This window comes from Rhinoderma darwinii, chromosome 12 (genome assembly GCF_050947455.1).
Source record: "Rhinoderma darwinii isolate aRhiDar2 chromosome 12, aRhiDar2.hap1, whole genome shotgun sequence".
Classification (NCBI taxonomy): Eukaryota; Metazoa; Chordata; class Amphibia; order Anura; family Rhinodermatidae; genus Rhinoderma; species Rhinoderma darwinii.
The window spans coordinates 30,406,003-30,419,942 of NC_134698.1; the positions used below are offsets into that span (position 1 = coordinate 30,406,003).

The 13,940-nt window shown below is 41.6% G+C and overlaps 1 protein-coding gene across 1 annotated transcript in view; it reads right to left on the reverse strand.

Moving 5' to 3' along the window:
- Positions 1-1,838: 1,838 nt before the first annotated feature.
- NUSAP1 (nucleolar and spindle associated protein 1) overlaps positions 1,839-13,940 on the reverse strand; it is a 62,353-nt gene continuing 50,251 nt past the window's right edge. Inside the window, exons 8-11 of the mRNA XM_075844760.1 lie at positions 8,821-8,987; positions 7,864-8,036; positions 7,379-7,505; positions 1,839-1,930 (exon numbers count right to left, since the gene is read on the reverse strand). Of these exons, the coding sequence (XP_075700875.1) occupies positions 1,867-1,930; positions 7,379-7,505; positions 7,864-8,036; positions 8,821-8,987 (531 nt within the window). The 3' untranslated portion in view covers positions 1,839-1,866. The remainder of the gene's footprint in view (positions 1,931-7,378; positions 7,506-7,863; positions 8,037-8,820; positions 8,988-13,940) is intronic.

Here is a 13,940-nt window from a genome sequence, read left to right on the forward strand (position 1 = left end):
CAGCAATTAGTGGGGAAGCGCATGGTAAAGGGGGACTCCTGTGCTTATGCATCTGAGGAATTGCTGGCGGTCAAGTTCAGGGATCGCAAAGATGTGTATGTGCTAAGCACGATTCATACCGCAGGAACAGTGGCAGTGAGGGAAAGAGGGGCAACATCGGACAAGCACAAACCAGTGAGCGTGTCCGAATATAACAAGTACATGGGGGGGGGGGGGGGGGTGGATTTAAGCGACCATGTTTTTTAGTAAAACGCAAAACTAAAACCTGGTACAAAAAAGTGGCCATTTATTTGTTACAGGTGGCCATCCACAACTCATTCGTGCTCTACAAAAAAAACAGAGGCAGAGACACATACCTGGATTTCCAGGAAAAAATTATTGAAGGCCTCATTTTTGATGTTCAGGACACCCGAGAATGCCCCCAGTCTGAGGATGTCACGCGACTGACTGAACGACACTTCATCAGTCGGATTCCCCCAACAGCAACCAGAAGCAACCCCCAGAAAAAGTGCCGCGTCTGCAGAAAAGACGGGCACCGCAAAGATTCCCGATATTTCTGTCCCTCATGTCCCTCGCAACCAGGCATGTGCATTGAGCCATGTTTTAAAAAATACCACACTGTTCTGAATTATTAGATTTTAGTTAATTCATTAAAAATATATATTTGCCCTACATTACGTTTTTATTTTTCCCCTGATTTTACTCCAAGGGTGAGGGAGGGAATGGGTGGGGGGTGGATGTCATGTTTGCATGTTTTCTAAAGTTCATCTGCTGAATAGCTCCATTTGCATAAACCTGCAATTTCTTATTTTAGAAAACCCCAAAAAATAAATTCCCATTATACCCCTAGATGAATATTTTGGGATTTCTGCTTCAAGAGCAGATATTTTGGAAGGGTTATAGAAACTCTGTTGAGTTTTGTAAAACCAGCTTTGAAAAAAAGCGATTTGTGAAATAAGCTTCTTCTATCGTCCGCCCTCCTACATCTCCATGTGATAAATAAGACACACATATTTGGTATCCCCATGCTCAGGAGAAGTGTCAGAATGTGAAAGGAGATGAATTTTGGCCGTTGTCTATGCCGTGTGTGAAAAATGCTAGCGTAAACTGACGCATTTGCTAAAAAATTGCTAATTTTATTTTGATCCATCTTATTCAAGAAACTTTCAGAAGAAAAGTGGACTGTCTAAAAATATGATAAACCCCTTGAAGGAAACCTTGTGGGGTCTACTTGTGTGAATGAAGTCATTTATGGGGTGTTTCTAATGTTTCAGCAGCATTACACCCCCCAGAAAACAGTATGCGGCTATAAAATCAAATGCAAAATTCCTGGACCGAAAAGGCCAAAAAGCCTCCTTTTATGCCAAGCCCTGGCACATGCCCGCACAGTGAATAAGGCACACATATTTGGTATCCCCATGCACGGGAGAAGTGGAAGAATGTGAAAGGAGATTAATTTTGTCCGTGGTCCATACCGTGTGTGAAAAATGCTGGTATAAACTGGCGCAATTGCTAAATTCTTGCATTTTTTTCCAATTTTGCCCACTTTAGAGAAAAAAATAAAAATGATATATACTGACAAATGCCACTAAAACAAAGCCCTATCTGTCCTTTAAAAAGAGTGTAAAATGCAAAGATGAACTTTATTCACCTGCAGAGTTATAGTCATCTAAAGAAGCGCATAGCAAAATTGTGAAATTTGCTCTGGTCATTTAGCTGTAAAACAGCCTAGTCCTTAACCGGTTAAAACCTGCATTCTTGACAAGAGGGAAAGGGTTTCTCCTGTTTAAGTCGATCATTCATTTCTAGGTTTAAGCTTGCTTTAAAAATACCTGGTTGAAATGGCCAGCTGCTTGTAGGTATTCTTCAATATGGTTGACTGGCTCTGTACTTCACCTTGGTTTTCTGTAGTTTCTCTCCAAGGCTTAAGCTTGCCTTTAAACAAAAAAAAAATAAAAAAATAATTTTTTAAAGGAACAGTGTCATCACAAATTATTTTTTTATATGTTAAAGATGTTAGTGCTTTATTAAAAACGTTTATATTCATTTGTGTGTTTGTGTTTTACTTTTTCTTATTTTTACACTTTTTCTTCCCTACGGGGGCTGCCATTTTTTGTTCCATTTCTGTGTGTGTCGATTAACGACACATACAGACATGGAATACGGCAGCCACAGTCCCATAGGGACTGCGAACGGCTCCCGTCCCATTGACTGCAGTGTACGGCGCCTGTGTGGGAACTGCGCATGCGCCGCTCCCACACAGTCCTATTCTAAATTGGCGCCGTCCGGCGCCATTTTCCTGTGGACCGGAATTTGCGGCCGGACAGTAATATTACTACTTCCAGTCGCGGCTTCCGGATTTGTGCACTTGCACCAGCGGCAGCAAACGGAGCGGACGGGCCGGAGGGAGCCGCGGCGGCAGGAGCAGGTAAGAGATTTCAATGTATGTTCGTGTTTACTACTGTATGTAAACCTACTACACTGTGGGTTAGCGCAAAAAATGGCGACACACAGTGTAGGAGGTTAGACCGTTCAATCCCCTCGTTTCTCCCGGCACTAGCCAGGATAAAGGAGGGGGGGATGCTGAGAGCTCACTAGAGCGAGGGCTTTTAACCCAATGTTGCAATTTTGGGAACAGCTCCATCTAGTGACCAAAAATGGGTAGTATTATAAATTAGAAATAATTTATAATATTTCCTGACTCGTGAAAAAAATAAAAAAAATTTGAACAATGTTTAATCACCCACACACTAAATGTTTAATTTTTAAAAAAAAAACATGTTTTTCTGGCAACACATTCCCTTTAAATACATATTTATTTATTTCAGTTACTTACATAGCGCCAACATATTCTGCAGAGCTGTACAGAGGTCCACACTTACTGCCCCCATTGGGGCTCACAATCTAAACTCCCCATCGGTATGTTTTTGGGGTGCGGGAGGAAACCGGAGTACCCGGAGGATACACACCCAAACACGAGAACATACAAACTCCATGCAGATTTTGTCTTTGGTTGGATTTTGAACCCAGGACCCCGGCGCTAACCACTGAGCCACCGTGCTGCCCATACATAAGCAAAACGAATATACAAATTACTTAAGTGTGTGTAAAATAGGGGTTACACAGCACGGTTTTAATCCTGGGTCGGTAGGTCTAGGTTATTTGCAACAACTGCTTTTGTTTTTTGCAGAATATTGCATAATTTACAATACTTCATATTGCAATAGTATAACCACATGAGAGGCTCCATTGTAATGTGTTATTTCACAGATAGGACAGTCTCCATACTGAGATCCGCCACATGTCAATTTTTGTTTGTAGTATGTTGAAAATGAGGGGACATTCACCAACTCATGTAAAGTCTAATATTCTGCACAAATTGTTGCAACCAAGCCAACTCTGTCTACCCGTTACCTCAAGTTATGCCTGCGCCTAAAACCATCTGATCTCACTTAGGTCACCCAGTCCATGGTAGGCATCCGGTCTAGTCTTTCAGACCAGACCCCTCTAGACACTCCATCTACATCCTTCCTCACGTGGCAGGGCCCGAAATGGGTTAGATCCACTCGTTCTGTCTCTCCTACTTCAAGCTACCAGATGGGGAAGGAGAAACGGACGGTCTGAAGTTACCTCCCCTCCTGGGGGGGGGGGCTTCTGCCAGTCCCCAATCCTTCTGACACCCGTGTCTATGCAGGCTGACCGCTCTGTATAGACACTGTGCTGCTTTATCAAGTGATCATCCCTCTCCCACCAGACAGATTGTGGGTTTTGATCAAATCTTTGTGGTGCTAAAAAAGGACTGGTCGATTCCCCCCATCCTGGACCTCAAAACATCTAAATTCCAAAAATAAGGGTCTGTCACTTCTGCACAAAGTCTATTCGATTGGTCATAGTCTCCATGGAACGAGGGTAGAATCTGTCTTCAGCGGACATAAAAGGAAAACTACCATCGCCTGTTGGATTAGTTTGGCTGTCTATAAGGCCTATGGGTCAAGGTAACGAAGCGCCTGTTACGGCTCATTTCTCAAGAGCAATCAGGACTTTCTGGGCTGTGCGCGATTAGGCATCCGCTCTTCAGGAGTGCAGGACAGCTGCCTAGTCGTCTCGGCACACGTCCACCAAGTTCTACAGGGTGCACACTTTTGAATCATCGGATGTTTCCATTGGTCGCAAGGTCTTGCAGGCATCTGTGGATTAGGCGTCTGCACTTTTTTTCCTTTTTGTTCCCGCCCAGGGACTGCTTTAGGACGGTGAACATCCCCCAATGATACGAACGGGAAAAGGGGATTTTTTGAGTATTCACTGTAAAATACTTTCCTCATTCAGTTCATTGGGGTACATAGCTTACACCTAATTGATCAGTTTACATGTTTTTTTTCCCTATGACTTGCATGGTTGTTTGATTCCGCTTCTCCTACTGCTTATGTACATACTAAATTGGCTCAGTCTCTGTAGATGGGATATATACTGAAGGAGGTGTTCAAGGGATATCAGCAGTTTTGAGCCCTGAAAACTGTTGACAGCGCTTTATGGAGGGTTGCGTAACTATATCAGTTACGTTAATCATGCAAGTTGCATAACGGAGAAATCACAAAAAAGTGTGACTTTCTGCTCTGAGTGACGGCTCTAGGCAGGAGACTGTAAAAAAGTCACTCGGAGCAGAAGAGGAAAGTCTGCAGCACTGGAATATCAAGAGGCCGCCTCTATTACACTCGTTTTTGGAGGACCGGTGGCATTAAACGTTAATTTCTGTGTCATGCAACTTACATGACTAACAAGTTGTATCATTACACTGCGCTCTCCCTGCCTATATAGCGCGGTCAGCAAATTTGAGAGCTCAAAACCGGCGACAGCTTTTCTTTAACACTTTTAATACTTCGTGTCATGCTTCCTAACAGCAACAGTATATACCTACGGTCTGTATCCCCCCCAATGTACTGGACTAGAAAATAAATTTATGGAGAGCACTCAAAAAAATCCCCTTATTAGCCCAAACGACACAAAAATAAATATTGTGCCTTACTTATCAAAAAACTGTCCAACATTAACCCCTTAATGACCAGCCTATTTTAGACCTTAATGACCAGGCCATTTTTGAAGTTTTTCCATCGTCGCATTCCAAGCGCTATAACGTTTTTATTTTTGCGTCGGCATAGCTGTAGAACGTCTTGTTTTTTGAGGGACAAGTTGTATTTTTTAATAGCACCATTTTGGGGGACATTATTTATTGATTAACTTTTATTAACTTTTATTTGGGGGGGAAATAGAAAAAAAATCTGAAATTTCGCCACTCTTTTTTGCGTCCTAAATCTACGCCGTTTATCGTGTGGTATAAATAACACAATAACTTTATTCAGCAGGTTGTTACAATTGCAACGATACCAAATTTGTATAGTTTTTGTATGTTTTACTACTTTTACACAGTAAAAACACTTTTTTTTCAAAATTATTTGTTTTTGGGTCTCCATGTTTGAAGAGCCGTAACGTTTTTATTTTTTCGCCGATGCGGTTGTATGAGGGCTTTTTTTTTGAGGGAAGACTTGTAGCTTTTATTGGTACCATTTTGGAGTAGATGCGACTTTTTGATCACTTTTTATGAAATTTTTTTAAAGTCAGGATTCACAGAAAACAGCAATTTTTCCATAGCTTTTTACGGCGTTCACCGTGCGGGTTAAATAATGTAATAGATTTATAGTCGGGGTCGTTACGGATGCGGCGATACCAAATATGTGTAACTTTTTTACTTTATTTTGGTTTTTTAATAGTAAAGCATTTTGTAAGGGAAAAAGCTGGGGTTTTAATTTTTTTTTAAATTAACTTTATTAAAAACTTTTTTTACTAGTCCCACTAGTGGACTATAATATGCGATTCTGCGATCGCATTTATAATACACTGCAATACTTTTGTATTGCAGTGTATTACTGCCTGTCCGTTTAACACGGACAGGCATCTGCTAGGTCATGCCTGCGGCATGATCTAGCAGGCATTCACTCCAGGCAGACCTGGGGGCCTTTATTAGACCCCCGGCTGCCATTGGAGACACAGACACTCGGCGATCGTATCGCCAGGTGCCGGTGGGAGAGAGGGAGCTCCCTCCCTCTCTCCAAAACCACTCAGATGCGGTGCTCGCTATTGTGCACGGCATCTGAGGGGTTAAACGGGTGAGATCGATACTTCTATCGATCTCACCCGGCAGAGCAGGGACGCCCCCAGCCCTCAGCTACCTCTGTCAGCTGAGAGCAGGGAGATTTGACGGCTCCCTGCTCCGTTTACTTATTCCGATGCCGCAACGCAAAGTCTATGGCATCGGAATAAGGCCCGTTAGTGACCGACGTAGAAACACGATGGGCCGGTCACTAACGGGTTAAAATGTCCTTGTTGCCTATATCAGATTTCACTTCTTTAGCTGCACAGTGATTGGTTGCTATGGGTAACAAAGCCAGTTTTACTGTTAGACAGTTATAATAAAGGAGGCCCATTTGGCAAAATAGCACCTACAGTGGACCAAGTGTACTGTACTCATTAGCCTAGTGCTGCCCCTTCCCCCTCACCAGTGACAAAGCACAATAGACTGATGACAGACCCACTTTAGAGAGTCATTTCACAAAATATGTAAAATCAGCCATATATCAAAAAGTTAACAGTTTGGAATAGCAGCCCAAGTTTAGTAATCATGTGTTTCATTGTGACATTTTTCCATTTTGCTAAAAGGGTTAACTTTTCCAATGTGACAACAGGAAGAACAGCCATATTGGTTGTCACTTGTAAATTTGCTTCTCAGAAACTGATTAACAACTCATTTTGTCAGCATAATTCTACGAATAAGAATGCGACCACTTAAAGAGCAGCCAATTCAAAAAGGTAACAACCCACACAGCTGCAATTTAAGTGCAGCTAAACGTTCGACAAACTTCTGACATGTCATAGTGACATGTCAGAAGTTTGGATTGGTGGGGGTCCGAGCAAGGAGACCCCCACCAATCACTAGAACGAAGCAGCTGAAGAACCTCGTGTGAGCGCTCAACTGCTACGTGTCTGTTCGGCTTTTTCCGGAAATAGATGCATCGGTGTATGGACTCAATACAGTCTATGAGCCCGTACTCCGAGTCTATTCGGCTTTTACCGGAAATAAACATATCGAAGCGGCTGAGAGCTCACACGAGCGCTTCAACGGCTTCTTTCTAGCGATTTCTCAGTGCTCGGACCCCCACCAATCCAAACTTTTGACATGTCAGACGTTTGTCGAACGTTTAGCTACACTTTAATGTTATTTTTGAAAATAAACGGCAGATGCAAAACAGGAAATTGCCAATACGTTAATAAAAAGTTTGTTGGTTAGGTTAACAATCCTCAAACCCAGAACCTACAAATAAATAACTCACCTTTGTGTGGCTGATATCCAAGTGGTCGTGCCAAGCTTGCCTGGAGGTTGAATTTGATCTTTTTGTTGGTATTTGGAGTTGCCATATTTTCAGCAGTAAATTTGAAAGGCGTAGTAACTACAGCTAAAAGGACACGAAGAACATGAAAAAAAACCTCAAATATCAAATTAATTCAATGAAAGGGACTGGAAATGTATATATTTCTTGTGTTCCTTAGTTTTTATACTTTTAAGAAAACCAGGGACTAGGCATTGTATAGAACACATAAAATAAGCAGGGACTAGGCATTGTATAGAACACATAAAATAAGCAGGGACTAGGCATTGTATAGAACACATAAAATAACCAGGGACTAGGCACTGGGGATGTGACTTGTACGGTCCGAAACTTATGAAAGAACATATTGTGATTGACATACATAATGTTTCCGATTTGAACAAATAACCAAAAAACGAAAGTCAAAGAAAACCGTGGCGGATACCTGCTGGAGTGCCTGTTTCTTCCATACGCTGTGCGGCTTTTATACTGCTCCGTGGTAAACTTTCACTTGGTTCACAGTTGTTTGTACTGGGCACAAAAGTAAAAGAAGATTTCCTGGCGGGTGTCTTTACTAAAGAGTACTTGTGTTCATTGTCTTTTGTTGCTCCGGAAAACCTGAATTTAGAAAAAGTCAATGTGACAACTTTAGTTTCAGACCCAACAAATAAACAAAAAGGGAACGAAAATATTTGACACAATCAAAACTTCTATGATTTGTTCAATTTACTTCTACAAATTAATTTATCAACTCCCCGGTGTATAGCGATACCAAATGTAAACTTAGACCAACAAATATCCTTCCTATAACATGTATTTATTCTAGCTTGTCCCCCACCTTTAGTTAATGTATAGAATCAGTAAACGGGCACGAGGTAACCGGTGATAAAAAAATTTATTGTAGATGTAAGAGCATAGAAGGACTTGGTATATATAAAAAAAAAACATAAAGGAGGAGTGCAGATTAATTATTTGTGTGGATTTGGGGTAAAATTTTGCAGGATATGGATGCATCATTACATGAGTGCATGACACCCAATTAAAATACGCCCATGCCAGAGGAGGTTCTTAATGGTACGGTTATGAGTTTTTTTTCTTTTGAGTGGTTATTCTAACCATTAGATCCCCGTGAACAGTGATCTGCATACAGATGAATTCTGGTAGGACACAATCATGTCCTCTCAGTATCCTCATCTCCCAATGTAACAATTGGAGGCCTGTGATGTCATCGCAATGTCCCAGGTTTCTATGGAAGCAGCTCGAATGCAGTAAGGAAACTATCTGCATTTTGTGGTCAGTGCCGAAAACTGGAATGTGTAAGACACAGGGATAAATTCAGAATTATAGGTACATATAAAAATGTTAGCCTTAGAAATGGAGGTTAAAAAACTTTGCCATTTACCTAACATTCATTTTAGATGAAGACAACATAGATGGGTTTGCACCAGATTTGTCAACCAGAATACTTCTTTTGCCTGCAGATCTCCGATTTGCTGGTGTTTTTACAGAAAAGTGGTAACCGGTCTGTGGTGCTGGACTTAGTAGAGAGAATTTATTCTGCAAGGATTTCTAAGAAAGAAGAAGAAAAAAAAAAAAAAAAAAAAGGAACAAACTGGTAGGTTTTTTTGCACAGGTAATGATAGTTAACCCCTTCCCTCTTTGGCCACTTTTGACCTTCCTGACAGCCTCATTTTTCAAATCTGACATGTTTCACTCTATGTAGTTATCCAAGCGATTCCGAGATTGTTTTCTCATGAAACATTGGACTTTATGTTACTGGCAAAATTTGCTCAATACATCCAGTACTTAATTGTGAAAAACACCAAAACGTAGCGATAAATTACAAAAATTTGCATTTTTCTAAATTTAAATGTATCTGCTTGTAAAACAGATAGTAATACCACACAAAATAGTTGCTAACTAACATCCCCCATATGTCTACTTTAGATTGGCATCATTTTTTGAACATGCTTTCTTTTTTTCTAGGACGTTACAAGGCTTAGAACTTTAACAGCAATTTCTCACGTTTTCAAGAAAATTTCAAAAGGCTATTTTTGCACGTGCTTGTTCTGTTGTGAAGTGGCTTTTAGGGCCTTATATATTAGAAACTCACAATAAGTCACCCCATTTTAAAAACTTTACCCTTCAAAGTATTCAAAACAGCATTTAGAAAGTTTAACCCTAAAGACGTTTCACATGAATTAAAGCAATGTAAAGGTGACATTTTCAAATTTCATTATTTATTTTTTGCAGTAAGTCATTTTTAATCCATTTTTTTTGTAACACAGAAGGTTTTACCAGAGTAACGGAACTCAATATTTATTTCCCAGGTTCTGCAGATTTAGGAAATATCCCACATGTGGCCGTAGTGGGGTAATGTACTGGAGCACAGGACTCAGAAGCAAAGGAGCACCTGGTGGATTTTGGGGCCTTCTTTTTATTAGAATATATTTTAGGCACCATGTCAGGTTTGAAGGGCTCTTGCAGTGCTAAAACAGTGGAAATCCCCCAAAAGTGACCCCATTTGGGAAACTACACACCACAAGGAAATTATCTAGGGGTATAGTGAGCATTTTGACCCCACAGGTTTATTGCAGAAATTATTGGAATTAGGCCGTAAATGTAGGTTTAGCTAATATTTTCTCATTTCCACAAAGACTAAAGGGGAAAAAGCACCCACATGTCGTCATAAACGGCTGTTTGGACACACGGCAGGGCTTAGCAGGGAAAGAGCACTATTTGGCTTTTGGAGATCACATTTAGCAGGAATGGTTTGCGGAGGGACTGTTGCATTTGCAAAGCCCCTGAGGGGGCAAAACAGTGGAAACCCCAGACAAGTGACCCCATTTTGGAAAGTACACAGATTGAGGAAATTATCTAGAGGTATTATGAGCATTTTGACCGCACAGTTTTTTTGCAGAAATTATTGGAATTAGGCCGTGAAAATGTAGGTTTAGCTAATTTTTTCTCATTTCCACAAGGACTAAAGGGGGAAAAAGCAAAATTTGTAAAGCAATTTCTCCCTAGTAAAACGGCTGTTTGGACACACGGCAGGGCTTAGAAGTGAAAGAGCACTATTTGGCTTTTGGAGATCACATTTAGCAGGAATGGATTGCAGAGGCCATGTCACATTTACAAAGCCCGAGGGGACAAAACAATGAAAAACGCCCAAAAAGTGACTCCATTTAGGAAACTACACCCCTTAAGAAATTCATCTAGGTGTGTAGTGAGCATTTTGACACAACCGGTGTTTCATAGAATTTATTAGAATTGGGCAGTGAAAATAATAACAATCCCTTTTCTTCAATAACATGTAGCTTTAGCTCAATATTTGTTGCGAAAATGAAAAAGTAAAAAAAGAAACCCAATATTTGTAAAGCAATTTCTCCCCACTACGGCAATATCCCATATGTGGTCATAAACTGCTGTTTGGGCACACGGCAGGGCTCAGAAGGGAAGGAACCGATTTGGCTTTTGGAGTGCAGATTTTGATGGATTGGTTTCTGGGCGCTATAATCGCATTTGCAAAGCCTCTGTGGGACCAAAACAGTGGATCCCTCCAGAAGTAACCCCATTTTGGAAACTACACCCCTTAAGGTATTCACCTAGGGGTGTAGCGAGCATGTTAACCCCGCAGGTGTTGTGCAGAAATTAGCGTGCACTCGATGTTGCAGAGTAAAAACTGGATTTTTTTTCTATAGATATGCCAATATGTGGTGCCCAGCTTGTGCCAGCATTACAAGACAGTTCTCTAATTATTATAGTGTTTACCGGTTTTAGAAATACCCTACATGTGGCCCTAATCTTTTGCCTGGACATTTGGCAGGGCTCAGGAGTGAAAAAGTACTATGTAAAATTGAGGCCTAATTTGGCAATTTACAAAGTATTGGTTCACAATTGCAGAGGTTCGGATGTGAAATAATAAAATAAACCCCTGAGAAGTGACCCCATTTTGGAAACTTCACCCCTCAAGGCATTTATTAAGCGGTGTAGTGAGCATTTTCACCCAACAGGTCTTTTACATAAAATGATTGCGCTGCGGATGGTGCAAAGTAAACATTTAAATTTTTCCCTGGATATGCTATTTCAGTGGCAAATATGTCGTGCCCAGCTTATGCCACTGGAAACACACATCCACAATTTTTAAAAAAAGTGTTCTCCCGTGTATGGCGATGCTATATATGTGGAAGTAAACTGCTGTTTGCGCACGCTGTAGGGCTCAGAGGGGAGGGAGCACCATTTGGTTTTTGGAGCGTGGATTTGCCTGGTAGTAGTTTTGTTTGAGTATTGCTTGTGCTTCCGTTTATAACGTGGGGGCATATGTAAGCTGGGCAGAGTATATCAAGGGCATAGTCAGGTGGTATAATATTTGGGTTTAAAAAAACAAACAAAAAAAAACAAAACAGTAAAATAATCCATAGATGTGTGTTAGGCCGGATTCACATGAGCGTGTGCGTTTTGCCCCCGCGCAAAAGGCACTTCACCGCTGCGTGCGTCAGCCCCGTATGATGCGCGGCTGCGTGCTTTTCGCGCAGCCGTCATTATGACTCCGTTTGGATGTTTGTAAACAGAAACGCACGTGGTGCTTTTCTGTTTTCATTTATCCTTTTCACAGCTGTTGCGCGAATCACGCTCATCCCATCCGTGTGGCATGCGTGATTTTCACGCACCCATTGACTTCAATGGGTGCGTGATGCGTGAAGTACGCTCCAAAGAACGGACATGTCGTGACTTTTTCACTGCGGATTCACGCAGCGTAAAAATCACGCACCTGTCTGCAAGGCCCCATAGACTAATATAGGTCCGTGCGACGCGCGTGAAAATCACGCGCGTTGCACGGATGTATATCCCGTTCGTCTGAATAAGCCCTTACGCTGTAACAATTTCTGCACAGGCCAGTGTCGCACTGATAAATGTCCTTCCTTATCCCCCTTTTGGTCCACACTCCCCAGCAAAAATCCCCAAACTGCAAAGGTGCGAAGTATTGTCCTGGTATAATAAGGGCTCCCTCGCTTCCAGCAGATATGTTTGGGCCCTGGTTGCCCCGGTTCCCTAATTTTAGGGCCTTGATAATTCGCCTCATGAAATAGAAGAAATGTTCCCCTCGAGCCGGCACAACTGCATATTTTTTTATTTCCTGACTTACGGAAGCCTTAACTAAATTTTATTTTTTCATAGACGTAGTGGTATGAGGGCTTTTTTTTGCGGGACGAGCTGTAGTTTATTGGTACAATTTTGGGGTTCATGCAACTTTTTATCCTATTTTTTGGGGGCCAAGGTGACCAAAAACTGCAATTCTGGCATAGTTTTTTTTAGTGGGTTTTTTTTATACAGCATTCACCATGCGTGTATAAACTACATGTTAACTTTATTTTGCGGGTCAGTATGATTCCGCCGATACCCAACTTATAGCACTTTATGTTTTACAACTTTTTTCCCAATTAAATTACTTTTGTAAAAAGAATGTATTTTTTCTGTCACAATGTTGTGAGAACCATAACCGTTTCATTTTTTCGCCAACGGAGCTGTATGAGGGCTTGTTTTTTGTGAGACGAGCTATAGTTTATATAGGTACAATTTTTGGATACATGCAACTTTTTGATCACTTTTTATTCCAATACTTGTAGGGCAAAGTGACCAAAAAACAGAAATGGCATAGTTTAAGTTTTTGTTTTTTTTACAATGTTTACTACGTGGAATAAATAACATAATATTTTTATAGCTCAGGCAGTTACGGCCACGGCGATACCAAATATATATGGTTTATTTTTTTTTCAATAATAAGGGACTTGATAAGGGAAAAGGGTGATTGTGTTTTCTTTTATTACTTGAAACTTTTATGTTTTCAAACTTTTTTTTTTTTGTTTACGCTTTTTCCCAAGTCCCACTAGGGGACTTGAAGGTCCACCTGTTTGATTGGTGTTCTAATACATAGCACTACCTATGTAGTTCAATGTATTAGAACGGTCAGTTGCTCACGGACAGCAAGCCGATCAGGCTCCGCCTCCGGTCGGGGGCCTAAATCGGCTTCCGTAATAGCAGACAGGAGGCCATTGTTAGGCTGCCTGTTGCCATAGCAGCAGTCGGCAGCCTTGCCATGGCTGCCGATATGCAACAAACTACTAAGATACAGCGATCGCTAGATCTAACGGGTTAATGGCAGGGATTGGAGCTAGCTCCAGTTCGTGACGTTACAGCAGGGTGTCCGCTGTAACATACAGCGGACACCCACTGCTGACGACGCCGGCTCAGCTCCTGAGCCAGAAGCCGAACCGGCGCCATCTTGCCGATGGTACAGGAAGCGTTTTAGGCCCCGCCTTCGAATGGGGCATAGGTGTCTTCCGTTGCTGGCAGACCGGGAGGCCAGTATTAGGCCTTCGGTTGCCACTGCAGCCACTGGCAACCCAGCAATCATGATGCTGGGGTGCCTGTGGCTAAAAACCCTTCACATGCTGCGATCTGTATTGAAGGCAGAATCTGAGAGGTTAAATCGGCCGGATCGGAGCCTAGCTCCGGTCCTGG